Raw genomic sequence first — 17,963 nt, 5'->3', positions numbered from 1 at the left:
GGGCTTCTTCACTATCACTTCATTAGTCTTTTTTTTTAAATTTCTCTAGTTATCTCTTCATTCGTGTTTATGGTAGAATTGCACAGTTCATCCATTCATTCTTTTTTTTTTTATATATAAACTTACTTATCTGAAAGGCAGAGCTACAGAGAGGCAGAGAGAGGGATGAGAGAGAGTGCATGCTTCCATTAGCTGGTTCACTCCCCAAATAGCCACAACAGCTGGAGCTGCGCTGATCAGAAGCCAAGGAGCTTCCTCTGGGTCTCCCACATGGGTGCAGGGCCCAGGGACTTGGGCCATCTTGTGCTGCTTTCCCAGGCCATAGCAGAGAGCTGGATCAGAAGTGGAAGAGCCAGGTTTGCAGGCAGTGGCTTTACCCGTTATGCCACAGCACGGGCCGCCATTCATTCATTCTTTATGTGGACTGGATTTCTAATGTCAGGTTTTTACTATTGATGATTTGCAACATTACTGTTTAGAGTCAGTCAGGCTTCACAGAAACCCCAAGGACTAAGTTTAATGGTTGAGTATCACAAATGAGGCAGAACTTCACTGTATATTGTTGAACTTCTTTCATCCAAGGATGCATTATTCTCTGAGACTTTTTCTAGATTTTGCGACTAACATTTGTATTGGATAGTGATTTCAGAATTTAGTCACAAAATTTTATCCTATTTTAAGTGAAAATATGTGTATGGTTTTCTAGAGGAGGCTTTTACCTAGATTCATTATGTTAAAGGATGGTTAACAAAGGGATACTTGGAACCACAGAAAGGGTCTAAGACCATTGGCCCCTTTTCAGGACAACCATAACCATAGCTTCTTGTGACACTCTAAGCCTGTTGAATTGGAAATATTTCAATTCCAGAACACTGTTCTCATGCCACTTTTAGAGCTTCCCGTTTTTGCTTTCTGCAGTATGAGTCCCAGTTTGATGAAACTGAACACACTAGACTCTGGTGCAACCAATTAGACCAAATAGAGACCTTTAGAAAGACCATGAGCAGTCAAATCTGCTAACAGCAAGACACTCACTTAGGAATATGCAGCATAGAGAAGACAGATAAGTTCTCTAAGTGTTGTGTGTGCTATGTTATCTTTCAGAAATCAGCTCTCATAAATTCATAAATCTTTTTTGTGCTTCATAAATCATTTTGACTTGACATCACCAAGGTCATGTTAGGATTTTGTGAATTTCAAACTGAAAGAGAATTGGCAGTAATCAAGGCAGAATCCAAAGAGTGAAGAATTTGTTGGGTAATTCTTGATTATTCTATACCTTGCAGAAATATTTGTTAACTTTTTGGCATTCAGTTTTTAGAAAATGTCTGTATCATCATATGAGTGTCGTCTCTTAACCTTGTTTATAAATTGCAGCCAGAATGACATCAGACTGCAGTTTTCTCATTTTTCATTTCACTTACACTGTTTGACTTCACTGGCAAGTGAGGTCACCTCTTTAAAATTTGGGGTGAAGGCAAGCTTAATAAATCATGCTTGAAGCTCTGCAAATTTTTACTTTAGAAGGAAAAAAGTGGTTTAGAAATACTTAATATTAACTTGGTAGAATTTGTTCTCTATTAATGATGCGGAGCTTGCCATCTGTACCTATTAGTGCTGTAGCTTCAGCATCAACGTTTTTAGGTACTTGTAGGAATCAACTTAGAGATCCCTTAAATTATCTCAGGGGCAGTATCCCACTTTTGATCACCTGTTCAACTGGATTTGAAACATAAATGGACATCGGTTATGTGTTTATAGGGTACTATACGTTTCTATTACTAGCAACTTTAAAGTTGGTTTTGAAAACACTGAAGATTGCCTTACTACAAAGCAAAATGAAAGTTGTATATGTTCAGTTTAAAATATCAATGGGACATAAGACTAGAAATTGAGATATAGAAGGGAAAAATGTCTGCATAGGAAGTTGAAATACACATAATCATGAACGGTATTATTCTGCAAACAAGAAAAAATGGAAATTGGATCTATAAACTTGTTCCATAATTTACTAGGCATGTAAACTGAAGCAAGTTACCTGGTATATAATTTATTTTCTGCTGTTTCCAGAATAAATTACCATAAATTTTGTAGCTTTAAACAACATCAGTTTATTACCTTATAATTTAATAGAAGTCTGACCTGAATATCACTGGGCTACCTCCAGATGTAGGGAGGGTTGTGTTCCCTTACGGGATCCGTAGGGTAGAATTCATTTCCTTGATTCCTCTGGGTTCTACTGGCCACCTGCTGTCCTTGGCTTGTGGTTGTTTCCTGAAGCTTTAAAGCCATCTTCTCACATTGACCTCTTCTTTTGCCTCTCTCTTCTCTTTTGAAGGACACCCCTGTGTTACACTGCGTCCATTTGGATAATCCAACACCATCTTCTTATCTCAAAGTCTTTAACTAAATCATATCATCAGAGTCCCTTTGCCATATAAGTTAATTTTCACAGGTTCCCACGATTGAGACCACTATTTTATCAGACCCCCAGCCATCTCCTTTAATTTTCTAATCATTTCCTATCTATCTCATAGAGCTCTTGTTAACAGAAACAAACATCTGTAGGCAAAAAATAGGGCAGCAAATATAACATTGGTACATATTTTGTTTAGGAAAGTCAAATTTAAATGAACCACCTCAGGGACACTCATACAAACGTTAGAAATTCAGGCTAGTACAGTCATCTGAACACTTCTATCTTAACTTCTTCCATTTTATGAAAAAAGCTGCATTGGGAGAGCACTTTTTTATTTAAAAAATCTTAAATTATAAATAAATGTCACTTTTTCAAAGAGAAGGTCCAAGGATGTGGGTATTTCAAAGCATATTATGATGGAGAAAAAGAATGATAATTTTCCAGCCAGGTCACTGGTAATTCTTGTGTGTGTGATTATAATAGGGGGGAGGTGTGGCCCATGGGCTGCATTGGATTAAGTAGAGAAAGTCTGGTAAAGTAATAAAACAGAGGGTACAGAGTACATTTAAGCAAATCCCTCAGGAAGGAAAAGAATATGGGATTTTATATGAGCATGAAAATAGCCCATGTTATTTTGTTTGTAATAGCTGAAATTGAATAAGTGTTAAGTGAGTCTGATCTGTTCAAAGAATTCATGAACCAAGACCAGAAACTTTCATTCTGTCTTTGATTTGTTATTCTAGAGTGTTAACATTGTATTTCTGACTCTTCTCATCACTGCAAATCTTTGCTATTATTCCCCAAATGCTTTGAACTAGAGTGATACATTCATGTCCATAATGTCATAAATTGGAGAATTTGTAGGCTCTTTTTACCCTGGTAACTATAGAAGCACAAAAACAAAGGCAATATCTGGTATTTCTCCAAGGTGAATAATTTTTAGAAGGCAAGCTTTAAACTGTCTTCCTGATTGTCTGTGATTCACACCAATATCGTGATCTGTGATGGTTTCATTGAAAGGACTGCCATGTTCTATGGGGGACACAGCCTACCTGCTCTTTTACCAGTAGCTGGTGTGAAAGCCATGCTGTGCCAATGACTTATTCACAGGAGGCAGGTCAATCTTTTGAGACCATAGATTGTTTCAAATGAGCGAGAAACATGTGAAGAGAGATAGATGTCAAGGACAATGCTAAAGACAAGGAAAATGCTTGCTTGGATTTTCCTTGAAGCTAACATCGTTAAAAATGATAGCAGTTTAATGAAGCATGGAATACTAAACACATTAATAAGCTAAGGGAGGACCTCATTCATTCTGATGTGTATTGCATTTGCTACTGTTACTAGTTTTCTTAAGAATGGACTAAAACATAGAGGGCTTCTGGCCCAACAATGCCTTTTGTAGTTGATAATTAATTTCAGAGAATTATTAGGACATATTTCTTAAGCTCAGAATGTAGTGTGGTCATAGTAAAAACAGAGTTAACCATTTATCAAGATAATTAAGAAAATGCGTTAAATGTTTGCCATTTAAGAGCAAGCACTAAATTACCAGGAGTGGTAATATCATTATTTGAAAGAGAATTATTTGCTTATTAAAGTATGATGTATTAGTAAGCATTTTAAATTCTGATTATGTAAATTTTCAAACACATACTAAAATATAGAAAAGAGTACCATGGAGGCTGGCGCCACGGCTCACTAGGCTAATCCTCCGCCTTGCGGCGCCGGCACACCGGGTTCTAGTCCCGGTCGGGGCGCCGGATTCCATCCTGGTTGCCGCTCTTCCAGGCCAGCTCTCTGCTGTGGCCCAGGAGTGCAGTGGAGGATGGCCCAAGTGCTTGGGCCCTGCACTCCATGGGAGACCAGGAGAAGCACCTGGCTCCTGCCTTCGGATCAGCGCGGTGCGCCGGCTGCAGCGGCCGGCCGCGGCGGCCATTGGAGGGTGAACCAACGGCAAAGGAAGACCTTTGTCTCTGTCTCTCTCTCTCACTGTCCACTCTGTCTGTCAAAAAAAAAAACAAAAACAAGAGTGCCATGGACCTAGATGTATCCAGAGCCCACCTATAAACATTAACTCATGGCTCAGCCACAGCACTTCTAAAATCATTTATATCCTATTCCACCTCCCAGATTATTTGGAAGCAAATTTCGTGTTTCACTTTCTCCATAAGTCTTATATTATGTATCTGTAAAAGATAGACTCTTGTAAATAAAACCACTATGACTCCTAAAAATTATCAGTTGCTACTTCTTTCATATTAACGAATAGCCAGCCTTCTGTTTCTCCACTAAGAGTCCGATATGCATTCATTCATTCATTCATTTTTTAAGAATTATTTATTTGAGAGGCAGAGTTACAGAGAGAGGGAGAGAGAGCAAGATCTTCCATCCACTGTTTCACTCCCGAAATGGCCACAATGGCCAGAGCGGAGCTGATCCTAAGCCAGGAGCTGGGAGCCAGGAGCTACTTCCATGTCCCCCATGTAGGTGCAAGGGCCCAAACACTTGGACCATCTTCCACTTTCCCAGGCCATAGCAGAGAGCTGGATCCGAAGTGGAGCAGCCTGGACTTGAACTGGTACCCATATGGGATGCTGGTGCCACAGGCCTAGACTTAGCCCACTATACCATGGTGCTGACCCCAAGTCCTAAATATATTTAAACAAGTGGTTGGTTAAATCAGAAAGCACATAAAGTCATTGCATTTGTTTGATCTTACTCTCTTAATAATATCATTATTTTCTCCTAATTCATTTTTCTGGAGAAACCACGTTGCTTGTTCAGTGGAGGTTCTCACAGTCTGCGTTTGGTAATTGTACTTTTGCAGTGCTATTTACCTGCTTTTCTGCCACCGTCTGTCCTGCAGCTGACACTGACGTTCAGAGACTTGCTCAGACTCAGGTTCCCTTTATAGGTGTACTGTTTGCTTTCATCACTGAAAACAGTAAATGTCTGGGCATCGCTCTACGGGGACGTTGGTGAGCATTAGTAGTTACAGAAGCATCATTTCAAGGGGGTTCCTTCTTAGCAAACAGTAGAATGCTACTAGTGTACTAGCACAATATAGTCTATGCTACTTTTTACATATAACCATATATTTCTCCCTTGCATCTCAGGGTTTTCCTGATTATTCTTGCTTGCTAAAATTCTTTGAAATCAAATGGTCCAGCTCTAGAAAAAAATATTTTTTTCATGAAAAAATGAATATTTAAAGACATTTATATATTAATTCAGGGAAAGCAGGAAATTAGCTCTTGTTTAGAGAATTAAAAATTGGTATTTGTTGGAGGTGGCATTGTGACGCAGCAAGTTAAAACCACCGTCTATGACTCTGCCATTCCATATGCATGGTTCAAGTCCTGGCTGCTCCACTTCAGATCCAGTTCCCTGCTAATGGCCCTGGGAAGGCAGTAGATGATGACCCAAGTACTTGGGCCTTGCCACCTCCTGAGAGACCCAGGCCTGTCTGTTGCATCCATTTGAGTACTGAACCACCAGATCTCTCTCTCTCTCTCTCTGTAGATTTGCCTTATAACTAAATAAATCTTTAAAAGAAAGTTGATATTTGCTTTCTTGAAGAGTAACGTAGAGAAGTTTTCAAATACTCTCCCTGGAAGCATTAGGCATTGATTTAAACCCTTTGCAAAACCATTTTGACAAATAATTTAAAATTTCTTCTTCAAAGGATTATCAGTCATCTGGTGAGAGCAGCATTTCTTAGGAATTCTAGACTGATAGTGTAATTCATTTTCAAAGGTATTAGCATCACATGAGTTTAATGTCAGCATTTAAACATCTGAGCAAAGTGCTCCTGTTTCTCTCGCACCAGGGGACCCACCTACGCAGGGGTGAAGGGCACAGCTGCTGCTGTCAGCACCCCTGAGTTCATGGTCAGTGATTGTAATGGGCACTTGGTGGAGGGGAACTGGATAAGTGGGCCGAACCTTGCCATTGAGTGACAGCTGCAAATCATTGTAACATGTGAAATCACTTTAAATGAATTTGTCTCAACATGGAAAGTATTGGCAAGCAAGCATCTCCTGAGCTCCCCACTGCATGATTCTCAGTTTCTTGAAGTAAGTCTCAGTTTACAAGTGGACACAAACCTCACCCAGAAAGTCATAATTGGCAAGTTTCCAAGTTGTTTAAGTTTGAAACATCAGTTAAAAACTTGTATTGGAACTTACTTCAGTCTAGTAGTAAAATTATTATCAGAATAGTCTCCAGATAATTTTTTAAACGATTATTTATTTGAGACATAGAGTCACAACGAGAGAGAGAGAGAGAGGGAGGGAGGGAAGGAGGGAGGCAGGAGAGATCTTCCATCTGGTGGTTCACTCACAATGTGGCCACAATGGACAGAAATGGAGTGATCCAAAGCCAGAAGCCAGGAGGCTCTTCTGAATCTCCCACATGGATGCGAGTGCCCAAGAACTTGGACCATCCTCTACTGCTTTCCCTGGCCGGTAGCAGAGAGCTGGATTGGAAGAGGAGCGGTGGGGACTCGAACTGGTGCCAAAATGGGATGTCAGCACCACCGGCAGAGGCTTAGCCTGCTACGACACAGCACCAGCTCCTCCAGATAATTTTTAAGATCCAGGAAAGTTTTCTGAAATTGGTCAGAGATTTTTGCTTGGTTATGTGTTGCTTAGGTGGGCAGAAGGTTTTGTATGAATCTTCGGTTTTATACAGACTTTCGGTGAATTTTTGATGTTCAGCCCACTTCTAACTACTGTTCCGTTGGACTGGCTTTGGTAAGGTTCTAGACGTCCACGTGGGCTACTGCCACTCAGAGTTCTTTGGTGCATGTCCTCTGTTCTTTTCATCAGCCATTCCTTGACTTCCCAGAAGACTGCTGACCTCCTCCCTGTTCTTCTCTTATCTGTATGTTTTCTCTTTAGAGGACACAAGTGAAAGAGGTGACAGCTGCCTGAACTGTATTCATCAACTCAAATAGAGACACATTGTTACATTTCTATAAAACTCCTCAGGTTATTCCAGTGGATACTAAATTTGAAAACTCATATTTTCTCTTTTACTTTTTAGTTCTTATATTCTGTAATTCTACTTACTTTTTAAAACCCAATATACCTCTATGGAGAAGTAAGATTATTTGACAAACACACTATTAGAACTAAGAATACAGATGACTTTCCAAAATATATTAGAGATGACATCATAGAACACGGAAATGGTGCCAGCACTATGGCCTAGCAGTTAAAGCTCTCTCTTGTACCAGCATCATATATGGGTGCTGGTTCAAGTCCTGGCTGCTCCACTTCCAATCCAGCTCTCTGCTATGGCCTAGGAAAGCAGTAGAAGATAGCCCAAGTCCTTGGGCTCCTGCACCTGTGTAGGAGACCTGGAAGAGGCTCCTGGCTTCAGACCCATCCAGCTGTGGCCATTGCAGCCATCTGGAGAGTGAACCAGTGGATGGAAGACCTCTCTTTCTCACTCTGCCTCTGCCTTTCAAATAAATAAATATTTAAGAAAAATAACATAGAAATGTTAAAATTTGTAACATGGGCAAGATCAGGTATTAGAACACTATGGGAAGTTTACAGATAACACTGGGGGAAGGAGGCAGAGATCAATCTGGGCAGAAATTATATGGCCACATGAAATTCTCATAAGAGAAGGAATGAAGAAGTAAAGAGTAACTCAGGTTAAGTGCTATGGAAAGGATAAAGTGCCATCTCCTGTAGACAGTACCCTTCAATAGTATTTGTGTTGGTTTTTATGAAGTAACCTTATAAGAACCTGAGGTCCAGTAGCCTTGTAACATCATTAAACAATCATACTTTGGCCTGGCTGTTTTAACTGTGTATCAGTGACACAAAAGCCTCAGTGAAATCACCAAAACACAATAGTTATTGACAGCCGTTATCTTCTAGATCTGATTCTTCTAGGGGAGAAAGGGGCTGGAAGAAAATTTGTTCCCAAGTTATAGCAAAAGGTAGTTGTTTGAAAAACTCAGTAATGAGTGTGCTGGAAATTGGTAACGGATGTCAGACTTAACTGCCACGGGTTATAGGTGAGCTAAAACATCTGTCTCCAGGGAAGTATGTACAGTGACCAAAGCTTCTAGGTTGCTTACTCTAGCTGTGAGGAATCTTTTTATCCTAGTGCTATTCAACTAAAAATTTATCTTAGTCATAATATGATTAAAGATCAAACACATTGTCTATATGATGATCATGGTATGTTGTTACTTTGGGATTGAATAATTCTTCATAAAGACCCTATACACCAATTCCACACTGAGATCAAATTCTTAATACTTTCCTTATTACAGAAGGAACATCTAATTCAGTGCTGCATTAAGTGACGTAATTATATGATTTTTGTTAGGTAACATGCAAATTGTATCAAATGGAATATGAAATAGATTCCTTTGTTACAGTAAAACTTTTGATGTTTAGTATTATTTTAAAAGTTAAATTGAATTTTTTTAGAAACCAAGTTTGTAAAAGTGCCTTCCAAAAAACCAGGATCAGGATATTACATGTCTATATGTTAAGTTCACTGAAGCCCAGTGGTCTTCAGTACTTCTTATAATGGTGCAATTGGCTTTCCTTGTTGAAAACAGTAACTGATTGGGGTTTTATTTATCTGGAAATAAAGTATTATTACTATGGAACTAGAAGAATCTTTGTACTGAAAACACAAGACAGTTGATGAGAGTGGTGTAGATACCCTTACATTCTTTTAGGGCCATTGAAAACTTGGAGTACTTAGAAAATCACTGTTTAAATTTTCACATTCTCTGGTCTTCATAGAATGCCACCACTATTCATTGTGTTTTTAGTAGTTCTATTTTGAACAGTTCACAAGTTTATTCAAAACAGTCCATGCCAAGCAACTTAATTAATTTTGCATGGAGTGGAAAGATTCCATAAAACAGAGGAATACTGTTTTGAATTGGGGACTCCTTTAATATTGTCAGCCAAAGACACTTTCCCATGTCACTTAATGCTTGCTGGCTGTTATAAAAATTTATAGAAGGAGGTATCGGAATTTTTAGTATAACTTTTTTCATGGATTAATTATCTATTATTCCACAGCCAAAACAGAAGTTCCTAAGTCATAAATCAATATTGCAGCTTCAAGAGGGTTTTGTGTCTTTCTATATTTGCTTACTGAGCTACTTTATGAAGAAAGTTCTTTATCTGTAACCTTAGTGTATCCTTATTTTTCTTACTGAGAATCTGTAATCCCTAATACTATTTGCTATCTCTCCTTGTTTCTTTTCTTAAAAAATCTCTACACATTTTTTTCCCGGAAGGAAAGGTGGTAACTTTAAATATTTATACAGATTCTCCCTCCCAAAGAGAATACTGGATTTTATACTCATTATCTTGTTATCTCTTCCATGGTTTGACTTTGGAGAAAAAAAAAATTGGAAACAGAATAAAACAGTGTAAATAATTTGTTCATCTCACAGAGACATAATAGAATGAACACTCAAGAAATGTATTCCTTCTTTTCTGAAAGTGATATAATCTGTTGGTTTTGACTGGGACTCAAATTCTAATGAACAGAAAAGGCAAGTTTTAAACCAGTGGAAGTAACATTGGAGAATGCTACAGAGATTTTGATTATTCAAGTAAATCTAATAAATGTTGAATTCTTTCCATTTCCAAAGAATTATAATGAAGATTGCAGCATGGTTCAGATGTAAAAGTCCTTGCCCTTCAGGTGCTCACAATTTATCCTCCTTCTTTGTCAATTTAAGACTTTGTCAGGAAGACTTTGTGATTTCCAACAATTAAACCAAAGATCAAGTGAATTTTTTATAAAGAAGTTACATTTAATAAATTATTGTACATGAACTGTCTGTAAGAATTAATTCCTTAAGAACAACACCCCAAAAATTCCAGAAAAATATTTTGTAGAATAATTGGTGGAGTATGTCTGATCTTACTCATACATGTGTCCTTTCTCTGATATTTTAATTTTTCTTAATTTAAAAATAATTTTAAAAAGTGAAACATCTGTGTTAATAAAGCAATCTAGCAGGTGTGAACAAAAGTAAAAGCTTTGCTCTGTCTCACCTTGATTCTTTTTTCCAAACGCCAGAGGTAAAAGCTTCATATATGTTCATGTCCATACTTCCCTGGATGTCTAAGGATACTCAAATATGTAAATGCAAATATAGAGAGATGCATGTCTACCTGCAATTATATGCATTGATTTGTTTTTGTAAATTGAAATTCATTAGTATTTCCCACTTGCAATGATATTTAACAATACTGAGTGGTTATAATCCTGACAAATCAGAATAGATGTTTTGGCTTCTCCTTGACATGTTGGTGTTAATTAAAAGTCTCAGGGGAGAGGTGGAATTTGGGAGGATGGACAGCAGCAAGTACAGAAGCATTTATGTTTTAGCCACCAGCATTTCCACAACTGTATGGAAGAGGCAAATACCTCTTCTACTCTGTCATTTGAGAGCTGCAGTTTTCCCAGCCATACACACACATGCCCACATTCTAATAAATATCTAAAAGGACCAATGCTAGAGATGTATTGTTCCTTCCATGTCAACTTTTCCTATTTCTTAATGCGATCTCTTAGAGCTTAGCATACATGTTGTGTGTGTATTCATAAAGGCCCCATGTCAAAAATATGAAGCTGATAAATTGTATTTCCAGAACATTCTTTCACAATTCTCTTCAGAGCGCAGAAGGCCCTTTCATCACAATGCTGGTTGCCATTCTACAGGTTGTGCCAAAGCCACCAAGAACATAGAGCTGTCAAGTTTCCCAGACCTCACACCAGTTACTAATGACAAATATATATTACTTTATTACCATTGTTCTTTTTCAGTTTTCTTAATATAGAGAGAATAGATTTCATGTATTTTGCAGGTACAATTTGAAGAATGTCTCTCCCCAAACCTCTTCTTTCCCTTCCGTCTTTTTTTTTATTATTATTATTTGTGAAGATGTAACTTCAGTCCCTTTTACAATCACAGACTTAATTTACCACCAACAGTAATAGTCAACAATTAAAAAGTAGGAAGACCACAGCTCTTGTCCCATTTATTAGAATGTATTTTTTAGCATTTATTTGAGAGGTAGAGTTGCAGACAGAGGGAGAGGCAGAGATAAAAATCTTCCACCCTCTGGTTCACTCCCCAAATAGCTGCAATAGCCAGAGGTGGGCCAATCTGAAGCCAGAAGCTAGGAGCTTCCTCTGGGTCTGCCACACAGGTGCAGGGACCTGGTACCTGGGCCACTTTCTACTGCTTTCCCAGGTCACAGCAGAAAGTTGGATTGGAAAAGGAGCAGCCAGGACACTAACCAGTAGCCCATATGGGGTGCTGGGGCCACAAGCTGAGTCTTAGCCGATGGCACCACGGCACCAGCCCCTAGAATGCGTTATTAATTCATTGATAATAGGACATTAACTTAAACAATTTGTACCTTTCTACCTAGGACATTGCACATAAGTGTTTATTCAGTAATGTTTTGCATTATTCTTTTGGATGTCTTGATTGCATTCTCACAAAATATCTCAAATATGTCTTTTTTAGGTCTTAAGGTTTCATGCATATGTTTTTGGGTGGTGGTAGGGAGACAGAAAAAGTGGGTCAGAGAGCTCTCATCCACTGCCAGGGTAGGAAGCAAGCCTGGTGGGGACTGAAGCCAGGAGCTGGGACTCTATCCATGTTTCCACGTGAGTGGCCATTCAGTCACTTGAGCCATCCACTACTGCCTAGAGTATTCATTGGAGGCAGGAGTAGAACCAGTTATTAACTCATCCCAGGCATTCCAAAATGGGCTATGCGCAGCTTAAGTCTTAGCCGGTAAGCTAAACACCTGATACTCTCAGATTGTTTTGAAAATACAGGATTGCACTTAAGAATAATTGTGTATTGATTACAGTATTCAACCAGAAGTATTAAGTAGAACAAACAAAAAAAATACTAAGAGGGATAACATATTAAGTTGTTCACAACAGTCAGGGTGAGGGCTGATCAAGTCACCATTTCTCATAGTGTTCATTTCACTTTAACAGGTTTCCTTTTTGGTGCTCAGTTAGTGATCCCTGTTAAGAGTGGGAATAAGAGAGGGAAGAGATGTGCAATTCGGGACATGCTCAAGCTGACTTACCTCAAACGGTAGAGTTAGAAACATACCAGGGGATTCCAATTCAATCCCATCAAGGTGGCATGTACCAATGCCATCTCACTAGTCCAAGTGATCAATTTCTGTTCACAATTGATCATAATGATAGGACTAAGAACCAAAGGGATCACATAAACAAGAATAGTGTCTGCAAATACTAGCTGATAGAATAAAAAAGGGAGAGAATGATCCAACATGGGAAGTGAGATACACAGCAGACTCATAGAATGGCAGATGTCCTAAACAGCACTATGACCTCAGAATCAGCCCTTAAGGCATTCGGATCTGGCTGAAAAGCCCATGAGAGTATTTCAGGCATGGAAAGCCAAGACACTCTGGAAAACCAAAAGAAAACCAAACCAAACCAAACCAAACCAAAAAAAGATCTCCGTGAGTGAGATCCCAGTGGAAAGAACGGGTCATCAAAGAAGGAGGTACCTTTCTCTGAAGGGAGGAGAGAACTTCCACTTTGACCATGGCCTTGTCTAAATATGATCAGAGTTAGTGAACTCAGGGGGCTTCCATAGCCTTGGCAGCTCATGACAAGAGCCTAGGGTGATTACTGATGCCATAAACAAGAGTGTCAATTTGTGAAGTCAACAACAGGAGTCACTGTGCACTTACTCCTCATGTAGGATCTCTGTCCTTAGTGTGCTGTACATTGAGATTTAATGCTATAACTAGTACTCAAACAGTATTTTTCACTTTATGTTTCTGTGTGGGAGCAAACTGTTGAAATCTTAATGTATGCTAAACTGATCTGTATATAAAGAGAATCAAAAATGATTCTTGATGTGAATGGAAAGGGAGAGAGGGAGTGGGAAAGGGGAGGGTAGCGGGTGGGAGGGACGTTATGGAGGGGAAGCCATTGTAATCCATAAGCTGTACTTTGGAAATTTATATTCATTAAATGAAAGTTAAAAAATAGAAAATACAGGATTGCCACATGCTCCTCAGTTGTCACTATGTTGAGTTACAATACTAATGCTTCTTTCTTTCTTTTTTTTTTTTTAACACATTTACCACTTAAAAAATAAGATACAGAACCCTTCATTTAATATGTTCCCGTTGCAGTCACTTGTTTACATGTCAATGAATTTTCTTCTACACTATTTTCTATTTTGGGAGACAGAAGAATATACATTTATTATTTCCTACCAAGTCTTTTGCCAGATCTTTGGGGTATACATTATCTCATTTAATCCAGACCATCTCTCAGTGGTGTTCTTATTATTGACTTTAAGGCATGGAAGTTAAGAGTAGGAAATGTCCCAGGTTCGCATAAGTCCTGGGACCACAATTTGAACACAGGAGTGTGTCTCTGAAGCCCTGTTGTTTTTGCTGCACCACACTAACTCCATCTAAATCATGCATTGGTGAGAATTAAGTGGTGGAACTAGACTACCAAGTGCTGTTCACGCAGGGAATTTTAACTCATATTTTCTAGTGTCAGACACATTAAAGAGAAGAAATTGGTATGCAGTAAGTACTTTAGATGGTAACGATTACAACAGAACTTCAAATACTAAGCAAAATGATGCTACAAAGTGGTTATAGTACCAAAGTCTAGTCTTAGCCTGTATTATTTTAACAACCATGACTGTCAAAATGAAGCACTTCTTCTTGCAAAGAAGTTATTAAATATGTACACATGATAGTAAAAATTCTTCAGAGAACATCATAGGGTAATATTATAAAAGCAGTACTGTTTAGCCTTCTATTTTACTACAAGGGAACCTAAAACAGTTTATAGAAAATGTGTTTGATGAGAATACTGTATATGGATTTCAAGTTTTTGTGAATCCAAAGAACTTGATTTTTCAGTTGTAATTTCCCACAGCCTTTTTAAAGCCACCTTGGAAATTGGTGAGAATACTTTGGAATTTTGAGTATGTTGTTGTTATTTCTCTAGGTCTTCCAGATTGCATATGTAATTGTAAAAGCAGCTAATTCCCCTCGGCCTGGAAACTGGATTTTGGAACGCTCGCTTGATGACATTGAATACAAGCCCTGGCAGTATCATGCTGTGACGGATACCGAGTGCCTAACCCTCTACAATATTTACCCCCGCACTGGCCCACCCTCGTATGCCAAAGACGATGAGGTTATCTGCACTTCATTTTATTCCAAGATACACCCCTTGGAAAATGGAGAGGTAAGCTGAGAAAACTCACTACTGAAGTACAATTAAAATGGCAAAGCAGGATTTGCAGAAAGACTTGAATATATCAGTAATTAATGTCAGGGAGATTTCAAGATAGGATTAAGCAGAGGTACATTTAAATGAGTTATTAACTAAAAAAAGAAAATTCAAAATGATGAGAATTTTAACTATCTTTGTGGGTCTCCCATCTCCAGTGAAGATCAGAGAAGAGGAAATGGGTTTCAGTTGGAAAGCCAGTGATTAATTTTACTTATGAAGAGATTTTCCTGACAATGAGGATTGCTAATGATTAGAGAAGACGGGAGAACTTACAGGCTATCTTAGATTTGTGGGAGCTCCAGTTGGAAGATGGAGACAAAAGAGTTGAATCTGTGAAGAGATACAATCTTCACGAAGAACCCAGATAAAAAGCGCATCTGTGGGTCTTTGGATATTTTTCGGCATTACCACAGAGGGTTTCATGAGGTTTCTTCCCTTGGGTCAGGCTGTCGTGAATGGAAGGTTGCAGGGGATCGCACTGCTCAGTCACGTGCAAACCAGCTTCTGTGCTGATTAAGAAATATGTTCTGCTTCCCTGGTGTTTTTGTATCTGGTGGTTAACATTTTATATTCATTGATTGATTTTAAGCCACAGATTCAAACCATGACTTCCTTGTTGCTAGCTGTGGGTTCTTGATACAGTTATTTGTTCTCTGTGCTTCAACTTCATCTCTTCTAAATTGGGGAAGATGAAGTTGTTGTTCTCATGATTGTCATGAAGATTAAATGGATTATCAAATGCTCTGAGTATTAACTATTTTATGATTGTTGCAATAATAACTGATGAAAAATAATAATGGTTATTAGTCTGCTGTCGAATATAGAACTTCACTCATTAAGCTTCTCTAATATTTTTGTATTTTCCTGTGTAATATAGGTGACTGAACCTTCCGTTTGTCATAGCTGCTAGTCCTCATGCCTGATGTTATCTTACTAGTCCACACATCTGAAACTAGTGTCATCTTTCACATTCCCATTTTCAGAGAGCCCGTGTTCACATTCTATCATGCTCACCCCAGCTGACATGGGTTTTCATTGCACTTCTGGGACAAAGTTAGGATTCTGATGGGATTCTCTCACAGACTCCCTTTTGTCACTGTTATCCGCTGAATGCATACCAGTGCCTCAATGCATTTCAAATTCCATGTTCAAATACACCAGTTTTGTGGGGAAAGATTCTCAGTGGTGTTCTCAGTAGAGATCTCCATCTGCCAAATGGCCTCTTCCAGGTCTCCCATGCGGGTGCAGGAGCCCAAGGACTTGGGCCATCTTCTACTGCTTTCCCAGGCCATAGCAGAGAGCTGGGTTGGAAGAGGAGCAGCCGGGACTAGAACCGGTGCCCATCTGGGATGCCAGCACTGCAGGCAGAGGATTAACCTACGGCGCCATGGCGCCAGCCTCTCTTCATCTTTTTGATAGCTCACAGGTGGTATATTCAGGCTGTCTAGTTGGTATCCTTGAGTTGTTGCCCCTAATTATATAATCCATAAAGAGAGGTAAAGTTACATGTGCCTTTTTTTAAACCACAGTGTTTTCTCTAATCACATTAGATTTCCATAAATGTTAAGGAGAGTTCAGATAATCCCTATATCCTAAGTCAGCCCTAAGCCTAATATCTTATGTAGCCACAATACATTTGTCATAACAAGAAGTTGACACTGGCATCCTACTCTGAACCACAGATTTTATTCAAGTTCCATTAGTGTTGCCATTAGGAATCCAGTTCAGGATAATGAATATCCTTTAATCATTGTGTCTCCATAGTCCCTCTGACAGTTTTAAGAGATATTTAGACATTTTGTAGACTATTGCTCAATTTGGAATGGCCTGGTATTTTCTCACAGTTACACAGAACTTCAGGGTTTGGGGAAAGAATACCGCAAAGTAAACAGCTTTATCTTGACATTGCTTATTTGTTTTAATATGTACAAATTTTCTGTGTATTTTCTTTTTTATGGTTTGATTTATGCTTCTAGATAAATTTTAATTTCAGACAACCACTTCTAAATATTTGGTAGGATGTGTAACATGTATTTTTGACTAGGCATTGAGTAATAACTTTCTTATAGTCCATGGCAATATTCATTCAGTATAAATTTAAGTCCAAAATAAGAAAAATTAGGATATTTAAGGAACACTCATGAAACAAGGTATTATGAAAATATGTCTTAATTATACTGAAAATTTGTTTTAAGCATATAATATCAAGAGAAAATATTTTTATCATGACTAATGATATATCTACTGAATCTAAGGATTATTTTATTATTAATTGTTATGGAATTTTGGAGACACATGTCAGAACCTCTAGGACATTCTAAAATTCTATCTTTCAAGTGAAAATTGCATCATTTTGGAGCTGAAGGGTGCCTTACGTCAATTCTTCACTGATTAAAAGATATCCTACCCTTGACCTCTGTATCTGAATTCCCGTATTCCTTCTGTCCACATCACTGCTGGAGACCATGTGACCTTTTTTTCTAGTCTCTTCACTCTTAACTGTATCATATCCCCTTCTTCAACTTTATTTGTTGTTCCAGCCATCTCCACCTACTCCCTCTGTAGTTTCCTTTGGCTCTTCCCTGGATTCCACCTGAGGTTGCTTTCAAGAAATCAATAGACGTTAATCACCTGGTCTTCCTGGAAGGATCCTCTAGGGCTTATGTCCAGTTCCCCAGATGACAACCACCCAGAAAGAGATTAACACTTCAGTGTAGCATCCTGTGCTTGAGCTCAAGAGAAGCTCACTGAAGAGCGGTGATCCTCATGGGGCATAGGTCTGAGAGGACAGTGGAAGGATAACCCTACCTGTTGTTACCAGACAGTAAACAGGAAGCTGGAGTGAAAGCCTAAAGAGTTTCATTTTAGAAAGGCAATTTTGTATCATCAGTGCCAAGAGAGGGCTCAGCAGGGCCCCTGCTTTCTCCTGCTCTGAGAGGATGATACTGAACTCTGTAATAGGAGATGCAGGAGGTGAAGTAACAGACCACAGGGGGCCTCCATTACTGTGAGGCCAGCCACAGGGAAGAGTTCTGGGGGTAACAGCTACATAGCCAGTGTTCTCCAGCAGTGCCACAGGGAGCTCCGTCCATCAAGACTTAATGCCCTCTCGACTATTGAGGAAAAATGTTTTTTTTTCCTCTTCATACTAATTGTTGAACTCTTTATTTGGTATAATGTTAATCTTATGAGTATAAAAAACTGA

The 17,963-nt window shown here is 38.7% G+C and overlaps 1 protein-coding gene across 1 annotated transcript in view; it reads left to right on the top strand.

Annotated features, from left to right (window-relative positions):
- The window catches only part of LAMA2 (laminin subunit alpha 2), a 705,005-nt gene that overhangs the window by 207,855 nt on the left and 479,187 nt on the right, over positions 1 to 17,963 (top strand). Inside the window, exon 6 of the mRNA XM_089333528.1 lies at positions 14,468 to 14,710. Within this exon, the coding sequence (XP_089189654.1) occupies positions 14,468 to 14,710 (243 nt within the window). The remainder of the gene's footprint in view (positions 1 to 14,467; positions 14,711 to 17,963) is intronic.

Source organism: Oryctolagus cuniculus, chromosome 5, assembly GCF_051225735.1.
Source record: "Oryctolagus cuniculus isolate XC-2025 breed Fujian yellow rabbit chromosome 5, ASM5122573v1, whole genome shotgun sequence".
NCBI lineage: Eukaryota > Metazoa > Chordata > Mammalia > Lagomorpha > Leporidae > Oryctolagus > Oryctolagus cuniculus.
Note: the sequence above shows the minus strand (reverse complement) of the source record. Positions and strands in the feature narration are given on the sequence as shown.